The sequence below is a fragment of the Sander lucioperca genome, chromosome 8 (assembly GCF_008315115.2).
Source record: "Sander lucioperca isolate FBNREF2018 chromosome 8, SLUC_FBN_1.2, whole genome shotgun sequence".
Classification (NCBI taxonomy): Eukaryota; Metazoa; Chordata; class Actinopteri; order Perciformes; family Percidae; genus Sander; species Sander lucioperca.
In genome coordinates this window covers 24,557,177-24,572,098 of record NC_050180.1, presented here as the reverse complement: position 1 = coordinate 24,572,098, position 14,922 = coordinate 24,557,177, and the positions used below count along the sequence as shown (strand labels likewise).

General features: G+C 39.2%; 2 protein-coding genes across 11 annotated transcripts in view; both read left to right on the top strand.

Annotated features, from left to right (window-relative positions):
- Window positions 1-176: 176 nt before the first annotated feature.
- Window positions 177-3,921, top strand: LOC116049979 (tubulin alpha chain). Its single transcript, XM_031300039.2, has 4 exons — window positions 177-306; window positions 1,945-2,167; window positions 2,405-2,553; window positions 2,802-3,921. Exons 1-4 carry the CDS (start codon window positions 304-306, stop codon window positions 3,777-3,779), a joined length of 1,353 nt encoding a protein of 450 aa, XP_031155899.1. The 5' UTR covers window positions 177-303; the 3' UTR covers window positions 3,780-3,921.
- Window positions 3,922-4,608: 687 nt separating this feature from the next.
- The window catches only part of dnajb2 (DnaJ heat shock protein family (Hsp40) member B2), a 10,926-nt gene continuing 612 nt past the window's right edge, over window positions 4,609-14,922 (top strand). Inside the window, exons 1-9 of one of the 10 annotated variants that reach the window (XM_031300084.2) lie at window positions 4,609-4,681; window positions 7,399-7,495; window positions 8,020-8,129; window positions 9,054-9,107; window positions 9,328-9,444; window positions 9,755-9,829; window positions 10,571-10,703; window positions 11,094-11,164; window positions 11,614-14,070. In XM_031300084.2, coding sequence (XP_031155944.1) covers window positions 7,431-7,495; window positions 8,020-8,129; window positions 9,054-9,107; window positions 9,328-9,444; window positions 9,755-9,829; window positions 10,571-10,703; window positions 11,094-11,164; window positions 11,614-12,233 — 1,245 coding nt within the window. In that variant the 5' untranslated portion in view covers window positions 4,609-4,681; window positions 7,399-7,430 and the 3' untranslated portion in view covers window positions 12,234-14,070. Of the gene's footprint in view, window positions 4,682-5,486; window positions 5,863-7,379; window positions 7,496-8,019; window positions 8,130-9,053; window positions 9,108-9,327; window positions 9,445-9,754; window positions 9,830-10,570; window positions 10,704-11,093; window positions 11,165-11,613; window positions 14,071-14,922 lie in introns of those variants that run through there. The other 9 variants (XM_036003928.1, XM_031300080.2, XM_031300068.2 and 6 more) reach the window with 9 other exon arrangements.

Sequence of the window (14,922 nt, the reverse complement as noted above, 5' to 3'; positions counted from 1 at the left end):
ACACACACAACATGAGAAAATAGGGGAAAAGTGCATACATAAGCATCTAATCTCAAACTGACAGACAAAGCAAATCAATGTAAGGGCGGATAACATGACAGATAGTAATAGGGACTTCCCTTTTTTTCTTTTTTTTTTTTCAAACTGCTGCTCCCTCCCGCCAATGAGCTATGCAGCTGCTTGCTGTGCCTTCCTGTCTGCCCCCTCCACATCCTTGCCTATATAAACCCTGACTCTCCCTCTCCTCCGCACTTCTGCCTTGTATCTGAATCCTCAACGTCAGTCGAAGGACAAGCAGACACAATGGTAAGTAACAGCCTGGCTGATGACGTAGCCTTGAAATGTCCTCTCTCTCTTCCCTTTAGCCTCCCTTTGTCTTTGTTTCTTAGCATTAGATTGATTAAACAGTCAAGCCTCTTTAATGCTCATAAGGCCTCTGCTGTGGAGTTGAAGGTTACTGATACAAGAGCAGCTTTATCCTATTAAGTGACAGTAGTTTTTTTATCTGAATGTATGTTATAAAACTTTTTTCAGGGCATGTCTGGTGAGAATTGAAGGAGAGGAATGCCATGGGATAAATACTCATGATACATGTGTCCATAAGTCATTTCTGTACTCTTGGACAGTCTAGGTCAGATGACAGACACTTTTTGAGTTAGATTGCTTTGTCATTTCCATACTTGTTTGATGTACTACAACTAGTCAAAAAGAAGGAAACATATGTAACTAATAGAAAACAATAACTTGAGGCTTAATCATGTGTTTGGTGAGAAATTAAAATAGGACTAATCTTGACAGAAAAGGAGTAAGCGGGGTAATCGTGGCAGTGGGGGGATGGATAGAAAGAACAGAGAAAAGAGGAGTGGTCTGGCCTAGACAGTATAAGTTAGTTGGCAGCCATTTTGCAGCTGTTAGGAGTTTTTGGTTGGATAGAGATGTGGAGAGAGGGAGAGAGGGAGAGAGAGAGGGAGACATCCCTGACTGTTACATAGCACTATGCAGCTGGACAGGATGGGGGAGGAGAGAGACACAAAAGGGGAGGGGATGAGGAAAGGGAGGAGATACATGATGGAGAAGTGGGGGAAGGTTTTCCCATCTTCTAGAGGCAAGGCCTTCCCGTTTGCCACACAGTGCCTTAGTACTGTATATAGATTCCACATTCTTTTGGGAAACTCCATAAAATGGGTTTACTGCATTTCATCTGTAGCTATGTTTTCCTATCTACATTTGCTGGATTCTATAACAACAAAGAGTGCAGACTCTGGACAATCTAATAGCTGCTTTCATTTAAATGCTGTCTTGCTCGTTATGCACTTTGAGCAGCTGAAAGCTTCAACATTCTGCTCTGGCACACATTTTTCAGCAGTCAATGTTTCTTTGTCAGCTAAGCTGTTTACACCCTGAATCGAGTGCAGACATAATGTAAAAGATTGTCATTAGACATTAAGAAAGAAATAACATCGTAGAGCAATAATGAAAAAGGCCTAGAATGGTCTTTGTTTTTTTCCGCCTTTTTATGACAAATGTAAAACTTGAAACCACTAAACCGAACGTACTCGCGAGCTGATCTGACATACAGTGACGCACACTGTAAAAGTCCCCATTTATTTGTAAGCAGTTAGTGTTTGGTCGGGCTAAATTAATGCTGCAGTGTGTAGAATGCAAAAAAAATGCCAGATCTTAAAGTAGAGTGAGACCTCTTCCTGCAGCTCCCCTCTTTGTTGTACGGGAAATGCATGCGCAGAACAGCCATAAGGAAAACACTCTCTGTCTGAAATGACCTGTGATTGACCAGTCTCCTGTGATGGCTAGATTTTCTGAATACAGAGACAAAAGGAGGTGCCCACAGCTTTAAAGCAAATGCAGTAATACTTTTCAATTAATCAATTACATCTAATTCAATTACATCTGATTTTATCAACCTCTCTACCTTCTTTTGTTCAGCGTGAGTGTATTTCCATGCACGTCGGCCAAGCCGGAGCCCAGATGGGCAATGCATGCTGGGAGCTGTACTGTCTGGAACATGGGATCCAGCCAGATGGACAGATGCCCAGTGACAAGACTATTGGAGGAGGAGATGACTCTTTCAATACCTTCTTCAGTGAGACAGGAGCAGGAAAGCATGTTCCCAGAGCCATCTTTGTCGACCTGGAGCCTACTGTCATCGGTCAGTAATGTGTAAAAGTGTGTAATGAACTTATAAATACACTTGACTTCACAACCCCTAATTTCTAAAAGACAAGGTATACTGTATCTACACTGATGACACTCTATACTTTGACTTAGACCTAAGAATTGCAGCTTAAATGCTATTTCATATTTAATTACGCTATCTAAGAAAATATTATGTTTAAAACATTCATACCCTGTGGACATTAGCTTTCTATCTTGTTTTCTTTCACAGATGAGGTACGTACAGGAACCTACCGGCAGCTGTTCCATCCTGAGCAGCTGATTACAGGAAAGGAAGATGCTGCCAACAACTACGCCCGTGGACACTACACCATCGGCAAGGAGATCATTGATCTGGTTCTTGACAGGACTCGTAAACTGGTGAGAGTTTAGTTAGTTTGCTGGACAGGTTTAGCATTTTGGCAGGCTTGTCTTTTGACTAAAGAAAATTTAGTTCACCAAAAAGGATATTTGCCAAGCGGTTTTCAATATTAAAAACACTGAAGAAAAGGTAATGGAGGTTTTAAAAATAAATTTTCAGAACGGGTTTTTTTCTTGTGACTTCATACATTTTGATATTGTGAAACTGAAGTGGGATTTTAAATAATCAAAGAAAATGTTCCTTTCAGGCTGATCAGTGCACTGGCCTGCAGGGATTTCTAATCTTCCACTCCTTTGGTGGAGGCACTGGCTCAGGTTTCACCTCCCTGCTGATGGAGAGACTCTCCGTTGATTACGGAAAGAAATCAAAACTTGAATTTGCTGTCTACCCGGCCCCCCAGGTCTCCACTGCAGTGGTGGAGCCTTACAACTCCATCCTGACCACCCACACAACTCTGGAGCACTCCGACTGTGCCTTCATGGTGGACAACGAGGCCATCTACGACATCTGCCGCAGGAACCTCGATATCGACAGGCCGACTTACACCAACCTGAACAGGCTCATTGGCCAGATTGTGTCTTCAATCACTGCCTCACTTCGCTTTGATGGAGCCCTGAATGTTGACCTGACAGAGTTTCAGACCAACTTGGTGCCCTACCCTCGTATCCACTTCCCTCTGGCCACCTATGCTCCAGTCATCTCTGCAGAGAAAGCCTACCATGAGCAGTTGTCAGTTGCTGACATTACCAACGCTTGCTTTGAGCCAGCCAATCAGATGGTGAAGTGTGATCCTCGTCATGGTAAATACATGGCCTGCTGTTTGCTGTATCGTGGTGATGTGGTGCCCAAAGATGTCAACTCTGCCATTGCAGCCATCAAGACCAAACGCACCATTCAGTTTGTAGACTGGTGCCCCACAGGCTTCAAGGTGGGCATCAACTATCAGCCTCCAACGGTGGTTCCTGGAGGAGACCTGGCCAAGGTGCAGAGAGCTGTGTGCATGCTGAGCAACACCACAGCCATCGCTGAGGCCTGGGCACGTCTCGACCACAAGTTTGACCTCATGTACGCCAAGAGAGCCTTTGTCCACTGGTATGTTGGGGAGGGCATGGAGGAGGGAGAGTTCTCAGAAGCCAGAGAAGATATGGCTGCCCTGGAGAAGGATTATGAAGAGGTTGGCACTGACAGCATGGGAGAGGAGGATGAAGAGGGAGAGGAGTATTGAAGGGCCAAACTTCATCCGGGCTTTACTATCACATATTCCAAAAGTTATCATGAATGCAATACATTCCCAAAAACACTCTGATAACCTGCGATGGTGATCAATATCAGTATTATCAATAAAATGTTCTCATGAACCTATTAAATGATGAATTGTGATCATTACTGAACTCATCCAGTATAGGTTGGCAGCCAATTAAGCAAATATTTTATTGTAAATTACTACAACAATAATAGTCAAACACTTTGCTAGCCTAAAAAGTTAATACACCCTTTATACCGAGTCATCTGGAGTTATCTCAGACTATTGAGTTTTGCATTTAACTTTTACAACTGTTACATATTATTCCTGACTTTTAGAGAGGAAACTGGTAACATATGATATCAACAGCACTTTGGTGAGAATTACAAGTTTTGCTGTCTATAAACCTATGTGGTATGTAGAGAAAATACTTGGATAAAATAAAATCATTAGTAGTGCCCAAAGAAATATTTCTATCAGAGTAAACATGTATTAAAAAAATCTACACTACACATTTTTTAATGGTTGCTATTAATATAGTGGATTTTTTCTGGATTTCAAAATGTGTGTTTACATGCAGCTTCCATTCATTAACAAAAGAAATTCCAGTTTCTCTGCCTTTGCTAATTCCCTGCCTTTTTGTGCCATGTTGATGATAAGCCACAACGTATACAATGGGCTGGGCTGGGCTGGCCTTGTACCTGCAGTTGCTTCACACAGCCAACAGATGGGAGCAATGTAACCAGCTGGTAAAGCGTGTAAAGTGTGAGTTGTGAGACTGTAGCCTATATAAAGAGGTTTAGTCATTTAATATGACTGACCAGTATATGAGCTCATCATGTGATCCTGGTGAGTCACACATTGAACTAAAAGCCTACTTTTTGGTAAGTTACACTTCTCTGGTCTACTCAATGTAAGTAGCATACTGTGCTCTCACTCAACAATGAGTTTATAAATTATCTCACAATATTCTTCTCCTCTATATGGAAACACTTATCTGTAGTTATAGTCAGCAGTGGAATAAGTATTCAGCTCATAAGTGAAAGTAGGATATTAGAACATCAGTGTACAAATACCTCATTACAATGAACAGGTATTTTAAATCTTAAGAGCAGAACTATTATCAGTAAAATGTACTTAAAGTAGGACTACTCATTATGCACTATAATCGTCCCTGTAAGAATTACATTACTATAGGCCTGCATAGCATATTAGTAGCCTATATTATTGGATAATTATTACTTAGAGAAGCATGTCAAGGTTTTAACTGGTAATAATTTTAACTAATTGGATGCTCCAATGTATACCATTGTACACTGGCGTTATGTTTGTGTACAATTTTGTGGCTGTCAGATAAATGTAGTGGAGTAAAAGTAAATGGAAACAAATACTCAAGTAAGGTACAAACTACTTTTTGTTTTTTTTACTTTAGCACAGTATATGCTACATTTGGTTAGCCAACATTTCACCACTGCATTGGTAACATTGTAGGCATAGGATACAGAAAAAGAGTTTATTTAATGATGTTGTTGACATGGAAATATTTAGAAACATCTGTGAACAGCCTGTTGGTCTAACCTAAATGGTTGGCCATAGTAGGTTTTCGTGACTACCATCAGAAGTTGCTGGTTTTTTAAACCACATTAGCACAGAGCAACAGGCAGTGCTTGAGGCAGGCAGGCAGGGCGGGTCTGACGACGTTTCCAAACACGAGCATGTTCCAGAAGCTCTATTTTCCTCTCTCAGCTGATAGTGACGTAACGCGTGCAGCTTAGACCCGCACACGAGGCAAACAGGGTTAACTGACTGCTTGTTTTCACGGTGGTGGGGTCCGTAGAGTAGACCACTGAGGCACAGCGGTACACCGCGGACATATTGTGTTGTTGAAAATATTTGTGTCGGGGCGGTGGAGTGGAGGACTAAAGGAGGAGGCTGTCTGTGCGGCTGTCACGAAGAGTGGGGCAGCACATACCAGAGGTACCGCTATCATAACTAATTCATTGTCGATCCAAACCGGTGGACAGACGGCTAAACTGCTCACTAATTAGGCCGAAAGACTCAGACGGTAGGTTCATAGCTTTAGATAGTCGTGATAAGTTATGGCTATCCACTGTCAATAGACCTTACAGTTTATTATAGACGCCCAACTTTACCATACTAGGAAATATTATTTCTACTGAAATACTAAAGAATATGTTAGGTGTATTCTTTATGTTAATGCTACGTAGTTACTTGAATATAGACAGCACCTGTGCCTGCAAGTGCATCTGCCCGTGTATGTAAGTTTATGTAGGCCTGTCATGGCAGCAGCAGTTGTCAGATGCCATGGCGCTAGAAATAACATAGTAATAATACTTGTGTGAGCGAATGGCTCTTTCCGAGGGGGCATAGAAAGTTAATTTTAGTTATTTTACCTCAGTTTGGAAGTCCTCTTCAGCCCTAAAACTGTTGGAAGTCCACTAATGAGATTGGCATGGTGATTTGCATGCTGACTCTGACTGTGGCTATAATGGAACTACTGACTGTACTGAGGTCTTATCATTTCAAGGGCACACTTTCAATTAGTATTAATTAAAAAATAAAGATTGTTATATTATTAGCATAGTCCACAGCATGCATCACATTTGGGATAAACCTCAAATGTATCTAATAATGGAGTCTTGCATGTATCTCAGATAAGTCACTGGTCTTTTCATTGATAAAAATGAAAACAGTGCTAACCTAACCATAAATAAAATAAAATTACTGCTATCATCCCCTACCTCCACAGTAATTTTTTTATGGCCATCAATGTGAGACTATAGACTACAGTATTGATTCTAGTCTTAAATTAAATATGGCAGTCAACTCTTCATTACTCAATGCTTGTGTGATTCATGGTGTCCCATTCCTTAAACTACTGAAAGATTGCAGCTTTAAAGAGCAACTATTGTTGGCTGAACTTAATGTGGCATTAATAAAACTCGGTCGACTTCTTTGGCAAAATATATTTTAGATATTCATTGATGCTTTTCAACAGGCAAAAGATCAATTGACTGAGGTGAATTTAATTTACTGTGAATCGAAAATAAACATATATTATTGTCACATAGACACTTATTAACACCCACCACACAGGTGTTTCAATTACTCTGGCAGATTAGTGCTGCTGGAAATTACATGATGTCATTAAACAACATGTACGAATAGTAAAAGGTGTCCTGACATTTGAGGTATCAAAACTAACAAGACAGAGAGGGAGATGTCAAACAAGTTTTGTCTGTAGATGCCCACAGTCCTGGGAAAAGTTCCCAATAAAGGGAATTGCACAATTCCATAATCTGTATTTGTCAACACTTTAGTGTACAGAATGATAAACAAGCTTTAGCCATTCCTCAGATTGCTATTGTTGTATATGACCATTTTTCTGCAAATTAAATAAATAATGAGCACAGAGCTGTTTCTTTTCCTTTTTGGGATTTTAGGAAATACCATAGATACCAAGGTTTTATAAAGCTTTTATGATCAGTGATAGGAATTTGATAAATGCACAATGTGTGTGACCAATCAAAGTTGAGTATATTCTGTACTGAAAACTTTTGTAGTTGTATTTTCCTTTCAGGGGCAGTGCAGTGAGGAGTGACAGGAGGCAACATGGTGGATTACTATAACGTTCTGGGAGTGTCCAAAACAGCCTCTCAGGATGACATCAAGAAAGCGTGGGTATCCTGGAAGTCTCCCTCAAGTGTTGGGGCTCACTTTGCACAATTCATAAACAATAAAGCAATATTTACCTTGAATATGAAATATAGTTTATGAAAACATATTTGAAGTTTACCTTCTTACTTAACATCGCCTGGTTATATAAGCCTTGAAAAATGTGAGGCTGCCTCAAAATAAGCAGGTTCTTTATGTGTCTGGATTTTATGAACTTCAGATTCCATTTGAACATTCTAATTCAGAACATGGGATACAATGACAAAACACCAAAAATACAATATCTCAATATACATTGTAACTAAACCCATTAATAGAGGTTTGAGAACCACTAGTATGACAAATACAGACTTCTCAGAAACATGGATTGGTCTCAGTAGTCTGGTGTCTTATTTCTCGAAGGCTCTCCATAGTGCATTGTTTGTTGTTGTAGAAGAGACCATAGTACTAGTACATGTCTTTATCTAGATATATTTACTTGTATGTACAGTATGAGTAAATGTCTGTGCTTATGTTGTGAGTTCAGTTACAGGAAACTGGCACTGAAATGGCATCCAGACAAAAATCCAGACAACAAGGATGAAGCAGAGACAAAGTTCAAAGAACTGGCTGAAGCCTATGAAGTACTATCTGACAGTAAGTCAGGACAGTGTGTATCTTTGTATACTGGTGGTATATGTATATGTTTGTGTGTGTTGTCAAGTGGCAGTTGGGGGTCGATCTGTATTGATGCTGTGAATCATAAATCTGAATCTCTGTGATTATGTCAGGCTCTTCAGAGAGGAACTTCATTTATAGAACCCATAAATCAGTTTCTAACGAATGAGTTATACTTTTAATTTAATGTGTGTGACTGTTGGGCAGAGGTGTCAAAAGTATTCACATTCATTACTCAGGTAGAAGTATAGATACTACGGTTTAAAAAGACTTCTGTAGAAGTTGAAGTATCAACTCAAGCTTTTTACTCAAGTAAAAGTGTAAAAGTACTGGTTTCAAAACTACTTAAAGTATAAAAGTAAAAGTAATGTAAGGGAAAAAAATGCCATTAAGGACAAAAGCTTAGGCAGCTCCACAGGGGCCTATAGTGCACTACCCCACCTCCACAATAAAACACTTTTCTAAAGGCCATAACGCCTGGCCAATAAATGCTGTTGAAGGGCGGGTCTTGGCGTGGCCATAGTGGGATTCGTAATATCGCTATCCGGATGGTGTGATTTATCTGGATAGGTTTTTTGTTTTTTTTGAACGATGACAAGCCGGAATGAAAACAAGCCGAACTGAAATAGGAGTAACGAGGCTATTTTTAAAATGTAAGGAGTAGAAAGTACAGATAATTGCGTGAAAATGTAAGGAGTAGAAGTAAAAAGTGTGCTGTAAAATAATTACTCCAGTAAAGTAGAGATACCTAAAATTTCTACTTAAGTAAGGTAACGAAGTATTTGTACTTTGTTACTTGACACCTCTGCTGTTGGGTGTTTGTATGAGAAAAAAGAGAGAGACATGTTTTGGTGTCTGGGTTTTTATTCCATCATTAAATTGTACTTTGTTCCTCTTCTACAGCGAGTAAGCGTGATGCATATGACAGATATGGAAATGACAGAATGGGACACACAGGTAAATAAAACTCTGCTCCAATGAGATATAAAGATATTATTGCATTCATTACCATTCCTTCTTTCCTCCTCGCTCTCTTTTCTTTTGCTCAGCTCCTCATTCCCTTACTTACATTTCCTGCATCTTCCATTTCATTCATTTTTAGCGGTTCAGTTCCCTACTATGTTTACCTCCATCTACTTTTTCTCTCTTGGTTGCTCCTCACAACTTAATTTTTCAGGTTCCTCCAGCTCAGACTTTTCATCAGATTTCCCAGGATTCACCTTCACATTCCGCAATCCAGATGACGTGTTCAGAGAGTTTTTTGGCGGCCAGGATCCCTTCGCTAACTTCTTTGGTAAGTCATACACAATACTTATGTGGGGTTATATTAGCATTTTATGAATATTGTTCTGTTCATATTAGGGGGATTTATGGGGGGGTGCATTAAATCTATAATCAAAGTAATTGTCTTATTTATTATTTATAGATCTTATTTTTGATGGATACCCTCCGGACACATGTGAATGACTTGTGGAGCAATAATTACACATAAGCCCTAATAACATAACTAACTTCTTAGTTAGTTGACATCAAAAACCTACTGTAATATTACTCCTTACCTAACAGTACAGTATGTCAGTAATGTCTCTCTTTCTCTCATCCAGATGACTTCTCATCCTTTGGAGGCTCATCCTCTCGCCTCGGCCCCAGTCGGTTCTTTTCTTTTCCTTCAGCAGGAGGTAAACAGTTACATGCTGACAGTTGCTTGGTGGATACAGTATCCTGTATTGTAGCTGTCAAATTAAACATCATGACATATCGTATTGTGACCAATATATATAATAATATGTCAAAAGCACTGGCGTTGAACAACTGCATCATATTTTAATCTGGTCCAGTTTTGGGAGTTTCGTCAATTTACACAACACATGCACAGCAGCGATAGCAGCTTAATGCAGATGGAGAATAGTTCACTGAAATATGAGTGAACTGTGTTTTATTTTTGTCAACATGTAAACCCTCTTTTTGTTCAAGAGATACAAGGCTACCAAACTTTATAATTCCCTGTTACATGGAAAAATATTGTCATCGGTTGAAATTGACACCTCAAAACATAGTTACAGTCAAAAGTTTCACGTTTGTTTTCAAATCAATACAAAATGTATACTAAACTACCTTGTAATTATATTAGCGATACATATACTCCAAACTACACTACCGGGTAACTCACTGGTTTAACTCATCTAACCACGGGTCATGGATTTTGTGGACAAAACACTTTTCTCATTATTTCTTCCTTATTTTCTCATATTGGGACACAGGAGTGGTATTATCTTTTCACAGACTGAGATTCCGTAATAATAATAATAATAATAATAATAATAATACATCAAAATTAATCAGTCTCTATTCTTTTCTTTTCTGTTCTGTTCTCTTCTTTCTCTTCTGCTTTTCTTTCCTGATCATCTGTCGTTCTTCAGTTGATTTTACCTCCTTCTCCTCTTCCTTTGGTGGTCTGGATGGGATGGACAGCATGGGCGGAGGGATGGGCAACTTCAAATCAGTTTCTACCTCCACTCGCATCATAAATGGCAAACGCACCACCACCAAGAAGTACGTTATGCCATCATTAGAAAAGTTACCCAACTTGGGAAATATATGTATATATTTTAAAATATTTCATGACTTTTTATCACAACAGGGACACATGGGCATGGGTTGTTATGAGCAATGCACTAAGGCATGAACATGACAGTAATATGTGTTAGAAAATTATCTGAAATCTGTCATAATTCTACAGCTTAGCATAGTAACGTAGTTTCTGATTTGGAAAGTATTCTCACATGTGTGTGTGATGGCATTCTGCCATGCAAATGCACACACACACACACACACACACACACACACACACACACACACACACACACACACAGACTAAAAACAATGATGGAAATGTAGAGATTTTAAAAATACCATTAATTTGTGTATGTGTCTTGCTTACAGGATAAAGGAGAACGGGCAGGAAAGAACAGAGATTGAGGAGGATGGGGTGTTAAAGAGTGTCCTAATTAATGGTAAGACACACACACACTGAATGGTGTGACATATAAACTTAGTCTTATGTAATATTTTCTATCCCTTTACTTTCTTCAAACTAGTTTTGTCAACAAAAGTTCAACAGTTTCAGTGAAATTTAGTGCTTCCACAAAAGTAGCACTAAGTCAAACTTAATCCAACAGATTAACCTAAACTGGTACCACATGCAAGATAAGTAATACGTACGAAGAGGAACTACATTTGCTTATTACAGTAAAAGGCTTTCAAGTCAAACCTTGGAATTTTTTAAAACTATTGTATAAGCAGAGGTTTTAGATATTGGTATTGAAGATAAAAGTATGTAATCCCTACAGAATGTAGATGTTGTTGCTCCTCCTAGTTATGCATTTCTGCATGTGTGTGTGCATATGTTAGTCCATGTTTATTGTGCACACATACACCAATATGTTGTGTGTGTTGTTCCCAGGTGTGGAGGATGAAATGGCCCTCGCACTGGAGCTGAGTCGACGAGAGGGACAGCCCCGTGACTCACCTCAGAAGCCACAAATCCAAAACAGATCACCTGCCGAGTATGACAGATCCCGCCCCAGCCCTTACTCTGCAGCCACACACCGGTCATTTAGCTCCGCTCCCTTCTACAACTGCGGGGTTGTGGGCGGCAGCGAGGATGACGAAGAAGATGAAGACCTGCAGATGGCTTTGGCATGCAGCCTGTCAGAAATGGAAGCCCAGCAGAGACCAGCTGCTACTGACTTCATATCAGGTGCTGGGGGTGGGGGCAGAGCCATGATTGACAAAACTGGTGGTCATAAAGGAGGCAGGGTTGTTAAGACTACACATTTGAATGTGGCTATTAGTAAAAAGGTTGTTGCAGGGGAGACAGATGAAGAGGGGCAGTTTAAAATGGGCTCTGGGCCTGGAGCTCGGAGAGATGGAACCAAGAAACCAGACTTCTCTCCTGAGTCATCCACAACTGCCAGCACTACGCCGCTAAGCCAAAGCACTGAAGAAGAGTTTGAACCTGCCATGAAAAATAGTGATGGCAGTGTGAAAAAGAAAAAGAAGTGTGGGTGTATTATGTGCTAATGCAGTGTGTGTGTGTGTGTGTGTGTGTGTGTGCGCACGTGTGCGTGCGTGCATGTGTGTATTTGGGATGCCTTATTTTTATACTTACCTCAGTGTTGCCTACAGCCAGACTCTAATGTGATGTGATTGCCAGCCTCTTTCAGGCAGTGCTTCAACTGATCACAAGGCTTTCATGCTGTCTTAACACCTCTAAAAGAGACAGTTAGTCAACTTTGACAGGGTGTCAACCTAGATAATTCCACATAATTTGCCAATACAGCTACAAGATCAAATAGAATGCGAAGCAATACAGAGGACTGTTTCTGAATGTATGTAAATAAACTGAAAAGAGTGGGATTAGGAGGGTTTTAGATGTGGCCAAGTTGGTAGTGATTTAAATCCCAAGGGCAGAGTGTTTGTGTCTTTGTGTTTGGGTCAGTTGAGAAGTTTCTCATTCTGACTCTCTGGCAAAGGGAATGTATCAGAACTGTGTCACATGCTCAGTCTGAAACAATAGATCAAAATCTAAAGTAGGCCACAGAACTTACATAAAAAACACACCGACTTCCCAGTCAGAATTGTTCAAACCGGTAGCTCAGCCTCTACACTGTTGCAAAGTTGCAATAGTCAGGGGCGACACTTTTACATCACTTTATGAAGTGTAAGTCAAAGCACAGTGTATAATGTGTACAGCATTATGACTGATTGTAAACCACAGTTACAAATAATCATTATATACATTTTCATATGTCCTCCTTTTGGTGCCTTTGCACATTGTTACTACTTTACTCTGTGTTTACCTTGATTACATTACCACTGCAAATGTGCCAAGTTAAAAAAAAAAAACTAATGTATTTAAAGCGAAGCAAATGTCAAAGCTATACATTAGTAATTGGGAATGTCGTCAGGTGTTCTGAGGAGTGAGAGTGGTCAAATTCAACTGCATTATGATAGTTGTGCGAATGTTTAAAAATATGAAGCTGAGCTTCATCACCAAATCAATGCTAAGTTTGATTTCCCTTGGACTTGTGTGAACTGTCAGGGCAGGGGAAGTGCTGTAGCTGCCTTTCCCTTCTATCAACATCTGTTGATTAAGTGTAACCTGAAGCAAGACACTTAACACCGCCTTCTCCAGTTTAGCTGCGTAGTGTGCAGAATTACACAGACTTGAAATAAGATTGCATTCATCGTTAAAATAGGAATTTTGAATCTGCCAAAAATGAAGAGCATAACTTGAGATGAGTAAATCTATATAGTCTGTGTTTTTGTTTCAAAATTGTGATGTTATATTTTTTGTCTTATTGAAACCACAACAATATACGCATTACACACACAACACACACACACACACAGACAGTCATAGTGGAATACTAATATAACAGTTTTAAATGTGACCGTTGCTGTATCTGTGAAAAAGGCTAAAAGTAACAGAAATTCCTGTTGGTGTCAAAACACAAAGGTGTCCCGCTTTCACACTGCTCATAGAGCACAATGCGTTTATTTGGTTGTCATATATTTTTCACGAGTGCCTGATTTATTTAGCATTGCATGCCTTTTACTTTCACTTTAAAGGATAACTAGCATCACTCGCAACAATTACAGCTGTGAGAACAGCATCAGTTTCATCAGTTTCAAAATTCAAATAATCATTTTCTCTGAGTTGTTTAGGATTTCTCCTCTCCAGCTAGGTTATTGCGTGTGGAGAGGGAATGAGGAAGAGGCAGATGGTTTCTCTTTTTAAAATATATATCCACCTGTTTTATTTGTATGACATTGAAATGCCATGTGTTTTTTTATTTTTATTTTATTTTCAGATTGTTAAAAGGGAAATAACAAATAAAGATTGAGCCGAAGAGGATATTTGGGATATTTGATTTTTTTCAGATTATGCCAGTAATAGTTATGCATTTTCCATTAATTATCACTGATTTCATGCTATACTAGTACTACCATTACTACAACTAGCAATGATACATGTAATGAACTGCAGTGCTGCTCATTCTTTCTGAATGATTCTTCCTGGGTCTGGTCTTTCTGAATCTCTATAACAGATGTAGATCAGCCATTTTAAAAAGAAAGAAATTATTTCGTATATTTACTTTTTTTTTAACGATAAATGCCAACAGAACTTGATCAGTATGCTAACATTGGATTTCATTCAGTATGTTGTCCAAACCAATGTGACCCTATTTACTTACAGTACCATCCTAACCCTTTACGCTCCCTCAAAAGCTGTGTTGATCATTATAAGTCTGCCTGATTCTCATCTGTTCATCTCATCTCTCTGCTCACCCATGACCTAACCTTAAGTTTGTTTTAAGATTTTCATTGCAACTATTATCTTGGTAAGAAAGAAGACATTGTTAATTAATTAACAAACAAAACAACAACTGCCATGTACAGTAGATGTCCATGTAGAGCTATCCTCCACCAATCATCATACATTTGAAAAAGTCACTGAATATAACTTCATCTCACACTTTGTGATCTTTGTTCCTCTGCTAATGACGTGCTGGTATCACCTCTTAATTCTTATCTTGCATGGTCATGTTTTGAGCTCTTATTTGCTGTAAATATATCTCATTGTGACATCAAAGTAATACAACATTATTTTATTTGTATTTGTAATGTGACAAACACACTGTATTGTACCACATTATTAGGACTTAAATTGGAATTTATTTGTCTTACATTTCCTGCTTCCTGTTTC

What these genes read in the sequence shown, in the direction of transcription:
- LOC116049979 (XM_031300039.2), top strand. An exon ending in CCTGGAGCCTACTGTCATCG is followed by an intron (nt 2,168 to 2,404) that starts GTCAGTAATGTG and finishes TTTCTTTCACAG; the next exon opens with ATGAGGTACGTACAGGAACC. An exon ending in TTGACAGGACTCGTAAACTG is followed by an intron (nt 2,554 to 2,801) that starts GTGAGAGTTTAG and finishes TGTTCCTTTCAG; the next exon opens with GCTGATCAGTGCACTGGCCT.